The following is a 19,582-nucleotide window of genomic DNA, read 5'->3' on the forward strand; positions in this document are numbered from 1 at the left end:
AGAGCTAGTTACAAAAGCTAGAAGTACACAAATCCATGGCTCTGGATTTAATGTATCCAAGGGTACTGAGGGAATTGGCCGATGTCATTTCAGAGCCTTTGGCTGTTATATTTGAAAACTCGTGGCGATCAGGAGAGGTCCTGGATGACTGGAAAAAGACGAATACGGTGCCCATCTTTAAAAAAGAAAAGGATGACAATCCAGGGAACTATAGACCAGTCAGCCTTACCTCAGTCCCTGGAAAAATCATGGAGGGCATCTTTAAGGAATCCATTTTGGAGCACTTGGAAGAGGGGAAAATGATCAAGAGCAGTCAGCATGGATTCACCAAGGGCAAGTTGTGCCTGACCAACCTGATTAGCTTCTATGATGAGGTAACCGGCTCCGTGGACATGGGCCAATCAATGGCTGTTATATACCTGGACTTCAGCAAAGCTTTTGATACAATGTCCCACTACATTCTTCCCATTAAGTTAAAGAAGTATGGATTGGATACATGGACTGGCTTGACAGATGGGCCCAATGGGTAGTGGTCAACGGCTCAATATCTGGTAGGTGGTCAGTTTCAAGTGGCATGCCTCAAGGATCAGTTCTCGGCCCTGTACTGTTCAACGTCTTTATTAATGACCTGGATGAGGGGATGGATTGCACTCTCAGCAAATTTGCACATGACACTAAGCTAGGGGGTGAGGTAGATACATTGGAGGGTAGGGATAGGGTGTAGAGTGACCTAGAGAAATTGGAGGATTGGGCCAAAAGAAATTTGATGAGGTTCAACAAAGAGAAGTGCAGAGTCCTGCCCTTGGGATGGAAGAATCCAAAGCACTGTTAAAGGCTGGGGACTGATTGGCTAAGTAGCAATGCAGCAGAAAAGGGTCTGAGGAGTACAGTGGATGAAAGGCTGGATATGATTCAATAGTGTGCCCTTGTAGCCAAAAAGGCTAACAGCATATTGGGGTGTATTAACAGAAGCATTGCCAGCAGATCTAGATAAGTTATTATTCCGCTCTACTCAGCACTGGTGAGGCCACGTCTGGAATAATGCGTCCAGTTCTGGGCTCCCCAGTATAGAAAGGATTTGTATGCACTGGAGCAGGTTCAGCAGAGGGCAATGAAAATGATTAAGGGGCTGGAGCACATGCCCTATGAGGAGAGGCTGAGGGATTTGGGCTTATTTGGTTTGCAGAAGAGAAGACTGAGGGGAGATTTGATAGCAGCCTTCAACTTCCTGAAAAGGGGCTCTAAAGAGGATAGAGAGAAACTGTTCTCAGTGGTGACATGTGGCAGAACAAGGAGAAATGGCCTGAAGTTACAAAAGGGGAGGTGTAGTATGACTATTAGGAAAAATTGTTTCACCAGGAGGCTGATGAAGCACTGGAATGTGGTACCCAGACAAGTGGTGGAATCTCCATCCCTAGAGGTTCTTAAGTCCTGTCTTGACATAGTCCTGGCTGGGATGATTTAGTTGGGGTTGACCCTGCTTTAGGCAGGGGGGCTGGACCAGAAGACCCTCTGAGGTCCCTTCAAGACCTACAATTCTATAATTCCATGAATCTTCATTCAATATGGTAAAAGCTTAACACTTCCCTCTCCATTCCTTTCTTTTAGTGTTTTAGGTACCTTTGCTGCTTGCTACCTGACCCTGGTTGTTATAATAAAATACTACCTAAGAACGGAGCATGTTATCATGCATGAGTCTCGTTATCCCTCAAGGTAAGTATGGATGCTACCATTTGTCTCACTCAAGAGTCCTTGAGTTGGCACTAAGCCGGGATGGGCAATATTTGTTGATGGGGGCCACTCTAAAAATTTGAAAAGATGTCAAGAGCTGACTCTTCCATGATATTAATGGAGGAGGTGCAGGGTCTGGGCCAGAGGTTGGGTGCAAAGAGAGCTTGAGGTAAAGGATTGAGGTGAGGGGTCTTGGAGGGAGTTTGGCTGAAGGAAGTGGTGGTGACCTGGGGAAGGGATTTGTGTTGTGACCTGGTCAGGGGATTGAGGACAGAGTGTTTGGCCTATGTGGGGCATGGGTGGAGAAGGGGAGCAGAGGGTTTGGGTTATGTGGGGTAGGGGGTCAGAGGGTTGCAGGGGAGGAGGATCTGGGGTGCCAAAAGTAGGAGCTGATGGGGAGACTTTACCTGCACTACTCCCGGCCAACAGCTAAGCTGATTTCTCAGGCAGGCTTCCGAACTGCCCGGCCATAGTAAGGGCCATGTGCATCTGTAAATAGTTAGGAATCTGAGGGGAGGGAGAGGGGTGCTTCAAACAGGAAGCTCCCATTGGCCAAAAAAACAGCCAATGGGATTTTGCTGGGGGTGGGGGTAGAGCATGAAGCCAATCCCTTGCCTTTCCCCACAGGTTTGCAGCTATTGAAAACCAAACCGGACCCTGAAGTTGCTTTTCTGTGGTGTGCTGGGGTAGGACAGGCAGGGAGCCTGTCTGTGGCTCCCCACTCCATCTGTGGGCTGGATCTGGCCCATGGGCCATATTTAGCCCAGTCTTGCACTAAACCCAGGAAACAGGTGTACTGAATGGCAATCAGAATGGTGACGCAGGTGTGTTGTGACTTCAGAGCTGTTTCTATGCAGTACCAGGCAGCTGAAGCTGCAGAAAGGCTGCTTGTACCTGTTTCTTTTGTATTCCTCCTCCTTGGCTTGCCAGGCTGTGCCATGTCCTGGAGAGTTCCTGGATCTACTGGCATTACAATAAATGGGCAGGGCATGGCAGCCATGCCTGGAGATGCTAATGTGCATCTCACACTAGTGCTTGTCTATTCTCAGCCCCATAACTAATCCAACAATGTGCACACTGCTCTCTTTGAAACAAGGCTAAGTACCTGGGATGTCGTTCAGGGGTGGGAGTGGGGTGCTTGTGTGAGGGGAAGGCTGAGTAGCTCACACAGGCTGCAGATGACCCCCTGCTGGCTGTAACCTAAGCAGTCAGGTAACACCTCTGCCCCTGAGCAAGGAGTGGGGTGGAGCCCAGCTGGTTTTGAATTAGAGGTGGGCAGTCAGTGTGTGGGGAGGTAGAAGGCAGGTAGCCTGGACTGAAGGAGAGGAACAAAGGAGCAGAGAACCAAGGCTCTGGCTTGAGGGGCTCCCCTTGGGCCTCCCCTCCCCAAGATGGATTGGAATGATTGTTTCTGGCTGCTGTACTGACATCTCTGTAGCTCTTTTGACTAATAACCTTCCTGTTCTACCTGCTGAGTGAGAGTTACTTCTGGCTGCAAATGGGGGTGCAGTGCTTGGGGACCCCTGAACCCCATCACATCTGGTGCCAGCAGTGGGATAAACTGCACCCATGGATGGGCTTGCAGTAGTGAGTGACTGGGCGCAGCAGCAGGCAGGAGGCTTGCAAGAGGCAGGACAAAGCGATTACTGAAAGTTGTGGAGGGCGCTGTAGCATCAGCCGGTGGGTCTGCACCCCAGGGAATGACAAGGAGCTGGATTACACCTGATTTGTCAAGGCAGACATTGTGGGCTTGTGCCAGGAGAGGGGTCTGACCATGGGGAAGGCAACCAAGGCCCAGCTGATTGCTTGGCTGGAGGAGAATGAGCTGTCCAGGGTCCTGGATTCTGTCCCACCGGGAGGCAGCCGCTCACCCACTGGGAGGGTCTCAGACCCTCAGGCAGCAGTGAGGGCTGGATTCTACCAGCCAGACGCGGTGCTCACTGGGCTGCACTCGGCCAGCAGTGGTTCTTCCCAGGTGGGTTAGAGGGACTGGAGGACCACCAGAGACAGTGACAAAATGAGTGGACTATGGCAGAGATGAGATGGCGAGAGGCCCCAGCTGCAGTGAGTGGAGATGGGTCCTGGGGGCCCAGGACTGCCAGTCACTTTGAGAGGTATGTGCTGTCCCAGAGTAAGGACGTAGGGGACCTGGAGGGGTTTCTTACCTCCTTCGAGCGCGCCTTCGAGTGTACCAGGTCCCCTACATCCGATGGACTTCGGCAGCTCACCCTCCTGCTGGGTCAGAAGACTGCAGGGGTGCTCCATCAGCTGGAGGGGCTGCAGCCCAAGGACTGTGAATGGGTCACACAGGCCCTGCTATGTAAGTGTGGGCCAACCCCTGGGCGTACAAGAAGTTCCAGGAGGTGAAGATGGGGCAGGGGGAAACCTATGTAGACCTGGCCTCCCGCCTGATGCAATACTTCTGCAAGTGGCTGTTTGGGATGGGGGCCCAGACCACAGAGGACCTGGTTAAACTACTGGTCCTGGAACAGTTCTATGGCGTGTGCCCACCCCACCTGAGACTATGGCTTGAGGCCCGGAAGCCAGAGGACCCAGATGGCACAGAGGGGCTGTCTGATGAGCCAGGTGTGAAAGAGAATCCCAGAGAGACTGGAAATCCCGGAGAGACCAGTCCCCAGCTGTGCAATGGATGGAATCACCTATTGGGAAGCCCAGGAAACAGGGGCCAGCCATCCTCCCTCCAGAGGGCTAGCCAGGGCCTGGACGGAGCAGCCAGCCTGAGGGACACAATGAGGCCCAGTCTGTTATCACTGTGGGTGCAAGGGGCATAGAGAGGCCCAGTGCCCCAAATCCCCAGACAGGCCCAGCAGGCAGAGGCCTCATGGAGTCAGCTGTGTGGAGTCCCAGCAGCCAGAGCAGCTGGCTGCTGTGGGGGGTAGGGCTGGCAATATGGCCTCAGCCTGGGGGAAGCTGGATCCACAGGCCAGCTCCTCTGGGAGACCTGATGCTCCAGAGGCGGGAGACTCTGTGTACTGAGTGGGGGCAGGGCAGTGAGTACCTCATGCCCCTAGAGGTGGAGGGCAGGAAGGTGATGGGCTTCTGGGACATGGGGGTGGAGGTGACGCTGGCCCAGCCGGAGCTAGAGGCCCCCACCTGTATGGTGCCCAACACCCAGCTGGCCCTGAGGGGCATGGACAGGACCCATTCAAGGCGGGCACATTCATAGCCCAGGTGCACCTAAAATGGGTGGCTAAGGAGGGCCGCAAGGAAGTGGGAGTGCTCCAGCACTTGCCTATGGAGGTGCTGATGGGGGGATCACCTAGAGGAGTGGACAGAAGGACCCCCACCGTGCTCTGGTCACTACCTGTAGCCAGAGCAAGTGAGGAGTTCGCAGCCCTGACCCAGGGGAGGGCACCCGGGAGGGAGCACAGTGTCCTGACCCAACAGGCACAGGGCTCAGCAGGGCTGGGACTCTGGACCCAGGCAGTGGTGGGGAGCAGATCCCTGTCCCTTCCCCAGTTGCTGAATTCCAGGCAGGTAGACCACTCCTTACAGACACTGAGGGAGTGGGCTGGCCATGGTGTATCTCAGCCCTGGGGATGGGGATTCCTGCCAGGAGAGATTCCTGTGGGAGAGGGGAGTCCCATACCGGGAATAGCTTTCCCCAGGGAAAGTAGGATCATGGGGGGGGCGTCCAATGACACCTGGTGGTTTCCCAAAGGTATCGCACCAGGCTGCTGCACCTGGCCCATGACGACATGCTCTCGGGGCACCTGGGGATCTGGCGCACCCAGCTGAGGCTGCTTCAGACCTTTTATTGGCTGTGGATATTTATGGCTTTGCAGTGGTACTGTCAGGCCTGCGACTCCTGACAGAGGTCTGGGAAAACCCAAGACTGGGAGAAAGCTGCCGTGAGGCACCTGCCCATCATCGAGGAGCCTTCCCCAGAGGTAGCAATAGATATAGTGGGGCCTACAAGCAAGGCAACCCAGTCAGGGAAGAAATACCTCCTGGTGGTGGTGGTGGTGGTGGATTTCACTACCCACTGCTCCAAGGCCATGGCTCTCTACTGTGGCAGACATGATGGCAGATGCGCTGCTGGCCATTTTCGGCAGGGTGGAGCTCCCTGAGGAGGTCCTTATTGACTGGGGTCAACTCCATGTCCACCCTGCTCTGGGATCTGGCTCTCCTGGGTCTCGAGGTGTCGCTCCCAGTCCCATGGGCTGGTGGGAGGGTTCCGTGGGACACTGAGGCAGATACTGGAGGCCTTTATGCACTGGCACCTGCAGGACTGCGAGGCCTACTTGCCCCACCTGCTGTTTGCACCCACGAAGGTGCCTCAGAGGTCCACAAGGTCCCTGCAGCTAAGCCATGGTGCAGAAGGAGGGGGGAGGGGAACCCTGGGCTTGATGAGAGAGTTATAGGAGGGGGAGGCTTCCCCAGATGGAGAATCAGGAGTGGAGGATGTCCTGGCTTTCCAGGAAAGGCTCTCTGAGCTCATGGGCCCATCCAGGGAGAACCTGGGCAGAACGCAAGGGAAGAGGAAGGGCTGGTACAACTGCAGAGAGTGGGCTCACTCCCACCTCCTCAAAGTCATCCAGCCGAACAAGGTGAAGCCAGCTCCCACAGGACATTGCTGTGGCAGGCCCAAGCAAAGGGCCGCACCAATGTCACAGCCAATGCTTTACCTGGTGGGGCCCTGAATTTCTCCAGCTCACTGAGAGAGACCCCACTCAGTTGGGCCTGCGAGGCGGGAGAGATATGATGGAGTGTGGGGTCTGTGTGTGAGTGACAGGTAACACCTCTATCCCTGAACAAGGAGTGGGGAGGAGCCCAGCTGGTTTTGTATTACAGGTGGGCAGTTAGTGTGTGGGGAGGTGGAAGGCAGTTAGCCTGGACTGAAGGAGAGGAACAAAGGAGGGGGGGACCAAGGCTCTGGCTTGAGGGGCGCCTCTCAGGCCTCCCCCTCCCCAGGATGGATTGGAATGATTGTTGCTGGCACCTCTGTTATCTCCGTCTCCTGATGAACTCCCTGTTCTACCTGCAGAGTGAGAGTCACTTCTGGCTGGGGATAGGGGTGCAGTGCTTGGGGACACCCGATCCCCATCACAGCACCCAATGCCATTGCAGGCTCATTAGCATAGTAACCTTTGTATTGCTGCTGTGGCTGGGATGTAAAAGAGGAGGGGGCATCTGTGTACTGGAGCCCACCAGATACCTCATGTGGGCCACAGAGGAGCGACTAAAGTTTGGTTGGACCAGGGTTTAGTTTGCCTAAAACAGTGGTGCGCAACCTGGGGACGTCTTCTGGTGGTTGCGGCTCAGAGCCATGTGCAGCTCTTCAAAGAGCCACTTGTGACTCTGAGCACTGCCACTGCAGACTCCTCTTATGACTCTGGAGGCTGCTGCCACTTAAAATTTAAGCAGCAGCAGCCTCCAGAGCTGCAGGTGAAGTCAGAGGCACCAGGGAGCCCCAAAAGGACCCTGGCTGGGCAGGGAGCTGCCTGCGTGGCTGCAGGAGAGCTGGGGGAGGGATGGGCGACCCTGCCCTGCTGGAGCTGCACCGAGAAGGGGGCAGCTGCTGTGGAGGAGCAGCAGCACATCATTTCTGTTAGGTAAAACCTGGGGCTGGGGGTTGGGTTTGGGGCTGAGGTGGGTTAAGCCTGGGGGCAGGCAGGGCTGGGGGTTTGGGGGATGTGAAGGGTAAAGCCTGGAGACAGGGTAACAACTTTTTAACAGCTACAAATGTGCGCTGGTCTGAAAAGAGGGGTGACAAAAGTTCAGTTTGACATTATTTATTAAGCGCTGTCTCGCGGGGGGCAGGGTCGCAACACAAGTGCAATAAAATATGGGGGTCATGGTTGAAAAAAGGTTGCGCACCACTGGCTAAAAGACGAAGTTCGGAGTCAGCACCACATGTGGTGCGTATGAATGCCATGTGCACAGCTTTGGAGGAGCTGTGCAAATAGTCTGGACCTCTATTTTTCAGGCCAGGAAGGTGTCTGCTTGTGAGCCATTGGGATAGTTGAGGTCTGTTCACCGTAGATTATGGCTATGTCTACACTTGGAGCATCTGTCGACAGAAGGGCCCTTCTGTGGACACAACTCTCGTGTAGGCCCAGCCTATAATGGGAGCACTGTCTATGCTGCCGCTGTCACTGATGAACATGAGGGGCTGCCAATGAGGAATTATTTCCTCAGTTAAGGCCTCAGACCTGTACCTGACTTTTCATGACAGACTCTAATTGGGGCTGCAGGCACCCAAAGTCTGTTGAAAGAATGGACGCTCTTGTGTAAGTGGATGTAAACTTGCCTTGGTTTGGAGTAGCCAGCAGAAGCTGTGCTGTTGAGCTGATTTCCCCGGGGTGGGGGTGGCGGGGGGGAATCTGTTTGCTATAGTGCCAGGCATGGCTGTGAATGTATTTCTCTGCTTTTCCTTTAACTAAACCAATGACCTGTGTGCCCCTTCTTCTCCCAAACTTGCAGGGTCTCCTCCCTGGCTTCCATGTTCAATGTCATCCCAACCATCTGTTTTGGATTTCAGGTAATTGCAACTTGCCTTTTGATTGCCCTTTTCTGTGGGCCAGCCCAGAGGTTGCTGCTTTCGCAGAAGCTCTCACTTATTGCCATGGCCCAAGCTAGGGAAGCCTTACCTCCCAGCTTCACAGCCAGCATGTGGAACAGGCCAAGACACCCCTTCTCATCCTCACAAGACCATGCTTCCCAGACGCTATGGAGTCCTTGCCTGGTAGGGTGGGAAGCTGGGAGTGAAATCCTGGTGCCAGGAAAGTCAATGGTAAGACTTCATTGACTCCCTTGGCATCAGGATTTCACCCTGGGTGTTTAGGGAGTGCAGTGTGCATACCTTTCCAACGCAGACATGATCCCAACAGTGAGGAACGTCCTTCACTAGTAAGTCTTGAAGGGGGACTGGGCTTGATTTAAGGAGCTTCCAGTAATGGGAATCTCTTGCTATAAGAAATACTGTTATTGGAGCCACCTGATACATGAGGGCCCTGCATGAGTCACAGGGTCAGAGCAGAAAGAGCATTTGGGGATCCGCGTTCTGCTCTGGTTTCAGAGCAGACAGAACGAGTGACACCTAAATTGGAGCCTCTCCTTCATTCAGGTCCATAGCAGTGTAGGTGCTTGGTTCAGTGCCTGCCCCATGGAGAAGGGCAAAAAGACCTATGAGCTCTGTCTCGGCCCACCCTGCACTCTGAGGTGTGGAGAAAGAAACAGCTGTTCCCTGGCCCTGAGCGGGGTGGGAGTGGTTCCTTCCAGAGGCAGAGAACATCCTCTTCTCTCCTTCTGGGAGGAAGGAAGGACTTCTTCACCCTCTGTTTTGTGGCTGGAGAGAATCACTGGAGAGGAGGTGACCACTGTCTCTGGAGGGGGCTCAGGAAATATCACAGAAATCTGAGTGGCTGCTTATGGGAGTGGTGGCTGCCATGGAGGGCGGACAGAGGGAACACAAGCTGAGAGCTTGCAGTTCATGTGGTGAGAGGGGCTGAGGCATTTCACCCTCCCTTCACCTGCTGATAAGTGCATGGTGTTCGCTCCTGTATTTCAGTGTCATGAAGCCTGCGTGGCCATTTACAGCAGCATGCACAACAAGAAGCTCTCCCTGTGGATCTTGGTGTCTGTGCTCTCCATGCTCTTCTGCCTGCTAATTTATTCTCTGACAGGTATTCTCTTACCGCAACCTGCTGAAACTATTACCCCCTCTCCCCTGGCCCAGCAACTGCACTGCAGGGTTCTGCTTTGTTGCTACAGGACAACGACTTCCAGTTCAGCCCATGTTAATACAGCCTGAATCATGTGGACAAGGGCTTTCCTGACCGGCATATTATCAGCTGATCCTGAGTGGGATACCTTAAATAGTTTGACTGACGATTGCTTCCACTCTTTATAGCTCAGATGCCATAGGCCGCCTACTTCCACCCACATAAGTGGTAGATACACACACAATCTATTTTAAAATAACGTTATTACAGTTGCAGTCAAGTGTTCAGAAGTTATGAACTGCCAGAATGAAGTCAGCCTGTGCAGTCATGCTTTGGCCTTAGTGTTGCGTGTTCCTGGTCTCCAGCTAGATCATCGCCCACTATATTTTCCACAGGATGCCAGCCTCAGTGCACTGAGTGGATGGAGCTGACTTAACATAATAGTGCTTCATCCAGCAACCATCAAATCTTTTACACCCTACCACCAAATCAGGCCAAGGCAGACACCCAGGATGCAAAATTTCAGCCCAAATGGACAAAATTTTGCATAATTATGAGGAGATTTTATGTGGGAAATGTTGGGCAACCTTAATAATAGGCAATGCTACCATTACTGTGAGGAGCAATACCGACTGGCTGGGTCTACACAAGAGAGTTTTGCCGACAGAAGGGGTCTTCTGTCAATATAGCTCAGGGAGAGTCTACACACTTAAAGCATTCTGCCGACAGCGTCTCGACAGAACTCTGCATGTTCCTCCACAGTATTATCCCTCAAAAATTCGAGGCATAACACTCTCTGGACACCGTACTGTCGACACAAGTGCAGTGTAGACACGTCTGTTGACAGAGGGGGCTTCCGGTTGCTGCGCAGCCCTTTTCGCAGAGCTGCCATTCCACTTTCTGTCACCAGAGGGCAGTGCAGGCTGGCAGGTCTCTGTCGACAGAGCAAGTTGTGTATAGATGCAATCTGTTGACGGAGGTTATGTCGATATTGCCCTGTCGAGAGTAACTACTGCCGACAGATGCTTCTAGTGTAGACATAATCATTAATTTTAATAAGTTCCCTCATAGTTAGTTTTGCCTCCAAACTCCTCCCCAAAGAGCATCATGATCGTAGCTCAATAACACATTTAGGCTATGTCTACATGAGAAGCATCAGTCAACAGAAGTTACCGTTGCCAGAGAAACCTCGATGGAACATCTGTAGACAGATTGTTGCTGCACACAACTTGCTCTGTCAACATCGAGCTGCCATACTTCAGTGCCTTCTGGAAGGTGGAATGGCAGCTGTGCAAACAGGGCTGCCCGGCAACCAGAAGCCCTCTCTGTTGACAGAAGTGTCTACACCGCACTTCTGTCAACAGTCTTCTACCAACGGAGGCTGGGGCTACATGAGCCCCTTCCTTTCGGAAGAGGCATGTTAATGGATGGGTTCGAAAGATGCTAAAGAGGCGCTGCCATGAATATGCAGTGCCTCATTAGCATAATGGCAACCATGGCGATTTGAAAGTACGGCTTTTGAATCACGAGCCACCCATGGAGACAGGGACCTTTTGAAAGGACCCCCCAGTTTTTGAAAGCCCCTTCTTCCTAACACCAGCTAGGTGTTCAGATTAGAAAGCTGCACTTTCAAATCGCCGTGGCTGCCATTATGCTAATGAGGTGCTGCATATTCATGGCAGCGCCTCTTTAGCATCTTTCGAACCCATCCATTAACATGTTCCTTCTGAAAGGAAGGGGCTGGTGCAGACACAGGGAGAGATTTATGCCTCAGATTTTGAGGGATACCTCTGTCAAGGCAGAAGTGGGTTCTGTTGAGATTCTGTCAACAGAAAGCTTTATGAGTGCAGACGCTCCCTGAGTTCTGTTGACAGAAGGCCCCTTCTGTCAACAGAACTCTCCAGTGTAGACACAGCCCTTAATGCCTATGCTCTTTGCTGTTTCTCTTGTTTCTAGGTCTTTATGGCTATTTAACCTTCGGTCCTGATGTTGCTGCAGATATTCTGATGTCATACCCAGGAAATGACGTGGTCATCGCCATAGCCCGCCTACTGTTTGGCATCTCCATCATTACCATATATCCAATTGTTCTCTTGCTGGGAAGGTGAGACAGAGATGTGCATGGCTACTGAAACGCGTGGCCGTGCAGTGTTCAGGGTGGGCTTATGGCTATGCTGACAGCGTGGGAGGTGTCAGTGATAGAGATTTCATCATGAGAAGGTTTGGAAAGAGCTATTGCTAGTGGCAAAAATCCATTCCACCTTTAAGACAGTGAATTAGTTTAAGTCAACACCTCAGTGAAGACCCTGTTGGGGGTGGCTGAAAAGCTCCCATCGATGGGATGTATTTGCACAGTACTGAAGGAAGGAAGCCAGGAAAGGACTTGCTCAGCAAAGACAATAGCATAATGGGAGAGAAGAAGGTTCACATAGACAGTAGTCGCTGCATGGAAGGCAGTGTGACCTCCCCACAAGTGATCGAAGCACAGGGGCTGTCTGAGAATATGAACCAGAGCGCCTGGGCTAGCACCACGTGGGAAAGGTGTGAGGGAGTTAAACTGGCCCCTCGGAAGAGACCTTGTGGAAGGGAAAAGGAAGGGTGTATCCTGAGCATCCCAAGCAAGAGGATCAGAGGGGAAAATGAGATTCTTAGCAGGGAGGTGTCTTCTCCTTCCTGTCTCAAAGCCTAAATCATGTAAGTCTAAATCATGGAGCCATTACGTTCACAAAAAGTAGGTTGTCCCTGGCCTTTGTACCAGCACAGGAACTTCAGGGCACATGTCCCAAAAGAGCCAGGGAGGTGCTGAAGCCTTGGCCTCTGCCCTTCTGGAGTGTGCAAGGGAAAACAGCCTGCCCACCCCGAAAGGTTGTTCTTTCTGTGCATGGAGATGCTTGGCAAGGGACAGCAGGGCATGTGTGGGAGGAGATACAGGTCCATGTGTTTTCCATGGGCATCTCCCTACTGCGGTGGCACTGAGTTCTGCACTGCTCCCTATTGAGCCTGTTCCCAAAGAGCACTCTGTAACGGGAACCTCGACTGTGTATTTAGCTGTGACGAACAGCCAATAGCTGGTAACCCCAGAAAGACCATGTAAAAATACGACTGACAGTAGCCATTGGCAAGAGGTTCTGAACCCAGCAGAGGAGCAGATGCAGTGCTGTATGTAACCTGGCTGTGTCTGATAGATCTGTCCTACAGGATGTCTGCTTGAATGACAAGTGCAGGTCTCTCCTGCTTATGGACCCTTATGAAAGGTGGACGAGGATCATGCTGACGATCACGTGGATCATAGTGACACTTGTCATTGCTGTGTTTGTTCCTGACATCAGCAAGGTCATCAGTATTATTGGTGGTATCAGTTCGTTCTTCATCTTCATCTTTCCAGGCATGTACAAATAGATGTGTGTACATTTTAGTTCAGAAGCTGAGCTTAGGAAGTGTTTGCTGTATTAAATACAAGAAGTCCTGTGGCACCTTATAGACAAACAGATATTTTGGAGCACCAGCTGTCGTGTGCAAAGACCTGCTTCATCAGCTGCATGAGTCCTCTGACGAAGCAGGTCTTTGCCCACAAAAGCTGATGCTCCAAAATATTTGCTAGTCTGTAAGGTGCCAGAGGACTTCTTGATGTTTTCGAAGATACAGACTAACACGGCGACCTCTCTGATATTTGCCATGTTAGTTATTGTTGATCAATGTGGCTGCAAACTTACTTCCCTCGTTTTGCGGCTCTGGGATGGAAAAACTGTTTGTGAAGTAATTCCCTCTGAAAATGGGGTTGACACAAGGAAATTGACTCTGAGGTGGGGCTTCTGCTCAGCTTTTTCTTTGCCCAAGTGCACTGGGATCCATGTGCAAGTTTAAAAAGACCTCTCCTTGAACATGCTTCCATTTGCCCCTTTAAACAAACAAACCCCAACGTCATCTCTCCCTCCGTATTTGATCCGGGAGCTTTTTAATCTGGGTGCTCTAATTTGGAAGAGGATCGATTTTTAAGTTTGCCTTCCTGCTTTGGCCTATTCCTAGAGCAAAGACCCAAGCTGAAGGGCTCCAGAACCCATGGACACTTAAAAATAGCCTTCAGATAGAACTCTATGGATATGGCTGCAGTCTGGCAGTTTTGGAGACAGATAAGCGGTCCTGAATTTTGTTTAGTCATTTATCAGTGCACCTGTTAGTCACAGGCCTTGTATCTGGCATAATCCCTTCCACGTACACAGCGCAGATGTACAACAAGAAGTCTAGTGGCACCTTATAGACTAACAGATATTTTGGAGCATCAGCTTTTGTGGGCAAAGACCCGCTTCATCAGTAGAACAAGTTAAAAACTCAGGGCTTGAGTAGTTTTTCAGTGGGCTATTGCTCATTTTTCAGGAAGAGGGAGACTTTTCTATACTCATCCCTCACTATACAAGCACAATTGGTTCCCAACTTTCTGCTTGTAGGTGAAAACTCATAAGAGGGACACTAAATTCCCATTAAAATGCACGTAAAAGTCTCTGATTGGTTCCATGTGCTCCTAACTCGGGCAAGGAGTGCCAGTGGGTGGTGCTGCTTTTGAAAGGTAAGTGAACCTTGGGCTGGGGGGTTGGGGAGGGTTAAAGGCTGGGGGCAGTTTGGGGCCATGAGCGGGAGGGAGCGTTACAACCTGGTGGCTGGCTGGATCTGTGAGGGAGGGAGTAGGTGGGGGGTGGGTTCAGGCTGCGGCAGTTTGGGGGGGCTGCAGGGCCAGTGGGAGGGTTAAGGCTGCCGTGGTTTGGGGTGTGCAGGGTTGCAGGGGTTAAGGTTGTGGTGGTTTGGGCTGTGCAGGGCCAGCGGGGCGGAGGGTTAAGACTGCAGTGAGTTGGGTCTGCGGGGCCGACGGGGATTCAGGCTGCGGCAGGTTGGAGCTGTGGGGAGGGGGTCAGGCCCATAGTAGCAGGGGGAGTTCCGTCGTCCAGTGAACAAAGGTAAGTATGTGTGTCCCTCATTTTAGCCAGTACTCATAAGTAAAGTCCTTGTTTAAGGAGGGATGAGTGTATTTAAAAGACTATGGCCAGATTTGCTTTTGCAGAGTACGCTGTGGCATGCTGTTTCTCCATTCATTGCTGGTTGTTTTCAGTCATCTTCGGCCTGAGCAAATGTTCTATATGTTCCTTCGCTGAGTGTGCGAAAGGTAGACCGTGTGGAAGCTTTTACTCTTATTTCAAACTTTTTCTCAAGACTGTTGATTTTACATAAATTCCATTTGAAAATTTTTTTAAACCAAATCCTTTCCCGTTGAGTCTCTGGGCTAAAACCCCTTTATATAGATATGTAGGTGCCAATTATAATGCTAACTCTGGCCCTGAGTTGTCCATACTGCCGATAAGATTATCAAGTGTTCCATCATCAACTCTGTGCAATTAGGCCAGAGGTTTCATGGAAAATTGCCTCAGTGGAGAATTTTTCCTTCCAGTTTAAGGAGAGTGGAAAGGGGAGGTCATTTTTTTCTAAGTAAAATGAAGACACGTGAATGGTTTTATGTAACAATTATCCAAATACACCAAACGTTTAAAGTAACAGCTAGGAGTTCACATGCCTGCAGGAGAGAGAGAGAGACTGAGACTGCTAATTATCTGAAAATGAAGAAGAAAATCATCAACATGTCCAAGCCATATAGCTGGCTGTATCCATCTGTGTTCTTATTAAGCTGTTGTGTGGCTCGGCAATGCACAGCGAACATCTTGGCAATTAAAGCTACTAATATATAGTTGTTCTAAAATTGCCACCATCTTCTTATGGATTACTGGGAAGGAATATTTGAGGAAGGAATATTTGCGAATGCTTATAACATGGTTAAATGACACACATTATAAGTACATGCCTGCATTTTTCTGTTTTGTTTTGTTTTCATTTGCAGGGCTCTGTCTAGTATGTGCAATGGAAACAGAACCCATTGAACCAAGAAAAAAGTAAGTGTCAGTACACCATATTGGGCTGGGTAGATGCACATAAATATTGAGCTGTTCCTAGTGCACTACATAGATAACGCTGTGTAAGAGGATCTCTCCCAGATGATCACTACAAAGATGGGGCAGGGCCCATCCATTTCTTCCCTCATCTCCCATACATCAGACGTGGCCATGAAAACGTCACCTAGAATAAATGTATCATTTCTGCTTTCTAAGCTCCACTGCAAGGCTCTCGCAGACTCAGACTGTGAAATCAAGTAACATACATAGGGCTCGTCTACACTAGACTGCACTCCTTCAAACGAGGCATGTAAATGAGCTCGACTGGTGAACAGCAGTGAGGGGCCGTGCTGCATATGGAGCACCTCATTAGCAGAATTCTCGGCACGCAGACTTGGAAGTTGCTAAGTTCAAAGTGCCAGCAAGCAGTCTAGCTGCGAGAATGTCAAAGTACCCGCACAACTTTGAAGTTGCGCGGGTACTTGGACGTGCCCGTGGCTAGACTGCTTGCTGGCACTTTGAAGTTAACGACTTTGAAGTTTGCGCAGCAAGAATTAGGCTAATGAGGTGATGCACGTGCAGCTCAGCATCTCACTGCTATTCACTGATTGGGCTCGTTTACATGCCCCCTTCAAAGGAGGGGGCTAGTGTTGACAAGCCCTTTGGAGGGACATAATTATAGCAGTTAAAGCAGAGAGAGAGAGAATGTTGTCTCAATATAATTTTCCCTTCCTATTGGAAACTCAAAAATATTATGCGGAGAGAGAAGGGAATAGACGCTAGTTTTGTTGTGTAACGTGCAAAAGCGGTTTTAAACAATTTGAATGCTAAGAAATTAATCTTAAATATTACAGTTTGTAATCTGAGGTGTTGGCAGATCTCACTGAGTTATTACTGAATACTTTGAATAATAATTAGGCAAATGTAGCTGGTTTTCCTATGACATTCTGCAGTCAGACTGTAATTTCTTTTTTTAAAGATGAAACTAACTGATGACTTTTCACTCTGTGGTGTGTAACTGGCCAGCTGGTGGAGGGTTCTGCTTCCTGAGAAGTGGAAGCTGCTCATGTAGGCATGAGGACTTACTTGTGTGCGCATTAGACCCTTTTCTGCAAGCTTAACTGTAAGAAGTCATTATGTACATGGCAAATAAGGGTCGTGGATACAATGAAAGCAGATGCGGGACCTCTATTGGAATGATACGGCTCTAATATGCATCCCACCCTAGCAATCAGTAAGGAACTTTTAATATATTTTTTTCTTTGCATTGCAAACTGAACGTCTTACGGCCCACAGGGTAGGAAAACAGGCAGATTGATTTCCAATTCATGAGCAAACAGGAAGCGTTCCTGTTGCTTTTTGGCTTTTATCAATGATTACACCACAGCACTGTCAGCCGATGGTTCTATAAGGCCTTTTTCAGCCAGACCACCACCTGAATTCAGACTAATTCTCTGATAACAATAAGGGCCCAATCCTGTCACCCTAACTGTGTAAGTATTTTAAAATGTCAGTAGGTTTATGTCTCCTATTCTTCCATGCAAGACAGAAGCACTTTAAGTGACACTGGTGGAATCACTTGCATAGCATGGCCCTAGTTAATATGCCGAATTGTGTCCTTTGGGCTGAATCCTCCAAGGTAAGTAGGTGGGAAAATCAACAGGAGTTTAGCTGCCTTTGCAAATCTGACTAAATCTGATAAAGGCAGGGCCCTTTTGTGGTAGGTAGCACAGACTTTACCTTAGCTTTTGGTACCTCATCTGCTGTGTGTCATCTGTTACCAGGCAACACAGATTGAAGCTGTTGCTTGATTATAACTTGCCCTTTGTATCGGTGCTGGGGCCTGCTTTCTCACCTCCCCTTCCCCCTACCTCCAGCCGAAGTCCTCTTGGGTTTCTGCCCTACTGGCTGGTTTCCCTGGAACTGTTTATACTTCTGCCTAAGGAGGGCTGGATGCAATTCTCTCTTGCGCTCCATTCAGGACTGTCCGAAACCCGTTGGTAATTGTGACCTACCCCATGCTGGCCTGTAATCTTTGAATGTGCTTTGGCATGGTGGGAGGAAGAGCTTGTGAAATAGGAGTTGGCTGTAAGATGACATTGTAGAGGAGCCAGTTTACTTATCCCTCTGCAGCTGCCCAAGATACCCTATTCCACTGCTGGACGTCAAGGGTTTGCCTCCCTCTTCGGTCAGTGTTGGGATGGCAGAAGTGAAGGGGCCTGTAGTCCTTCAACTTATTCCTGAGGTGAGAGTCAGCAGGAGTTGCATTTAAAGTCCCCTCCAAATTAAATGGTGCATAAAGCACCGTTAACATAAGCACTGTAAATTAAGCTACAACTGAATTCACAAGCCTCTTTCATTGTACATTTCTTACACTGGATTTTGCATGTCACAGTTGGTCAGATGGACAGCGATAGTCTCGCTCACCTGAGGAGAGTTGTCAGACTATAGCTTCTCTTGCCTTTCAGTGAACAAACCACTCAGTCAGCTGACCAGGTCTGTGGGTATGTTTTCTAGACTATACCTTGGCGTCTTGTTGTTTTACCCAGACATACTTTTCTTCCAAAGAAAATAGTCATAAGTATGCTGAACGCAAACCCAGCCAGTCTTTAAGGCTCTCTAAGTCTTGCAGTATGCAGCTCATCTTTGTTACTCAATACTCTCATGGAATTTGACTAAAATGTCAAAAATGTGGAAGATGTTTCGGAAGATGGATCATGGGGTGAAGGAAAAAGTAACGTTACTTAACTGGCAAAGCAAAGGTGGTGTAATGCAATGCTCTAGCCACATTTACAGGTAGGGAAACAGGAGCAAAACTCAACCGAAATTAAAAATATTTATTCTTCAGCAGGTCCCACATTTCTGTGCAGTAGAGGCCGCACTGGCAATTTCTCATAAGCAAGAGCCCTGCAACTAATTTTGTGCAAAATGGGGTACATTTCTCATGGTCTGGCTCTGTATAAACAACGTGTTCGTTCGTCTCTCCTTGGCTACTACAACATATGGCCCTTCCAGAAGTTCAACCCGAGACCTGGGTTCTTTCCGACTTGTGTACCCATAGTGTCATTGACTGCAGACACTTCTCAGGTGGAAACTGAACCCAGCTCATCCATTCCGAAAGACGTGAGCTACAGGGGAAGCATAATTTTTGTTTGAGCTGCTATGTGTCCCCACAGCAAATGCTGTCTCCTCTGAGAGCCACTCTTTGGTCCAGCACCTCTTGGCTTCAGGAAAACTTTACATTGTGGCAAGGATGCTGTAAGAAACAGTAGAAACAGGCAGAGAAATTGTGGCAAGGCTGAATTAACTTGTAGTGGGAACTCATAAACTTCTGTCTCCACATCCACTTACACGTTGCTACCATTTTAACCAGCTAATGAGCTGGTATTAGGCACCGTTCCCCGCCTCAGTGGAATAAAGTAGAATCCAGCCACCTCCACCCCCAAGTACTGAAGTGATAAGGTTAGTGTATTGAGTGCATAGTGTTTTTCACACCTACATAAACACACACCGATTTCTCATTTAGGTCTGGGAGAAAAGCTGTATTTATGGTAACCCTTATTTTTAAGTCAGTCTTCCCTTGGGAAATTCAGTCATTGCATAGAGGTCCATTGCATTGTTCTTTTAATTTCTAGGTCTTGTTTGGTTGCTTGGGGCATCGTCTCTATCCTCTGTGGAGCTTTTGTCTTTGGCCAGAGCACAACCATTGCTGTCATGGAGCTGGTCTACAAATTCTAGCTGCTAACAGGTACCCACAAGCCCTCAACAAGTTGCACACAATGTGATCCCCTACAGTGTTGCTCGGTGTGACCCCGCCCCATGATATACCCCCATGCTATGCTTGCAAAGAACAATGTCTCTTCCTGGAGGACAGCATGGTTTCCAAATGACTGAGGGGGTTTCTTAGCCCATCCCTGTGTATGCTCAATTTGGCTTTTAACAAAATAAAGATTTATTTGCAGAGTTTCTACTTTTGCTAAATCCTAGGGTCCAGTTGGGTAGGAGCATTGTAGAGATGCTCTAAGATCATTGCATCTCCTCACACCATTTATACATTCTTCCCTTCGGATGTTTGATGGTTTGTTGTGGCCACACATTTCCTTTCATCACAGCAACCACAAAGTATCAGCTGTAGGAGAAGAAAGGGCACTTCAAGTACTCCCGACACGCCCCTCTTAAAACTACACCCTGCTATGACCATCTCAAATTCCAGTTCTCCCAAAGGGTTAT

At 49.8% G+C, this 19,582-nt stretch overlaps 1 protein-coding gene across 1 annotated transcript in view; it reads left to right on the top strand.

The window, feature by feature from the left end:
- The window catches only part of SLC38A8 (solute carrier family 38 member 8), a 36,164-nt gene extending 17,074 nt beyond the window's left edge, over positions 1–19,090 (top strand). Inside the window, exons 4-10 of the mRNA XM_075009111.1 lie at positions 1,609–1,713; positions 8,179–8,236; positions 9,266–9,380; positions 11,376–11,523; positions 12,605–12,804; positions 15,301–15,352; positions 18,988–19,090. Coding sequence (XP_074865212.1) covers positions 1,609–1,713; positions 8,179–8,236; positions 9,266–9,380; positions 11,376–11,523; positions 12,605–12,804; positions 15,301–15,352; positions 18,988–19,090 — 781 coding nt within the window. The remainder of the gene's footprint in view (positions 1–1,608; positions 1,714–8,178; positions 8,237–9,265; positions 9,381–11,375; positions 11,524–12,604; positions 12,805–15,300; positions 15,353–18,987) is intronic.
- Positions 19,091–19,582: the final 492 nt, after the last annotated feature.

This window comes from Carettochelys insculpta, chromosome 14 (genome assembly GCF_033958435.1).
Source record: "Carettochelys insculpta isolate YL-2023 chromosome 14, ASM3395843v1, whole genome shotgun sequence".
Taxonomy (NCBI): domain Eukaryota; kingdom Metazoa; phylum Chordata; order Testudines; family Carettochelyidae; genus Carettochelys; species Carettochelys insculpta.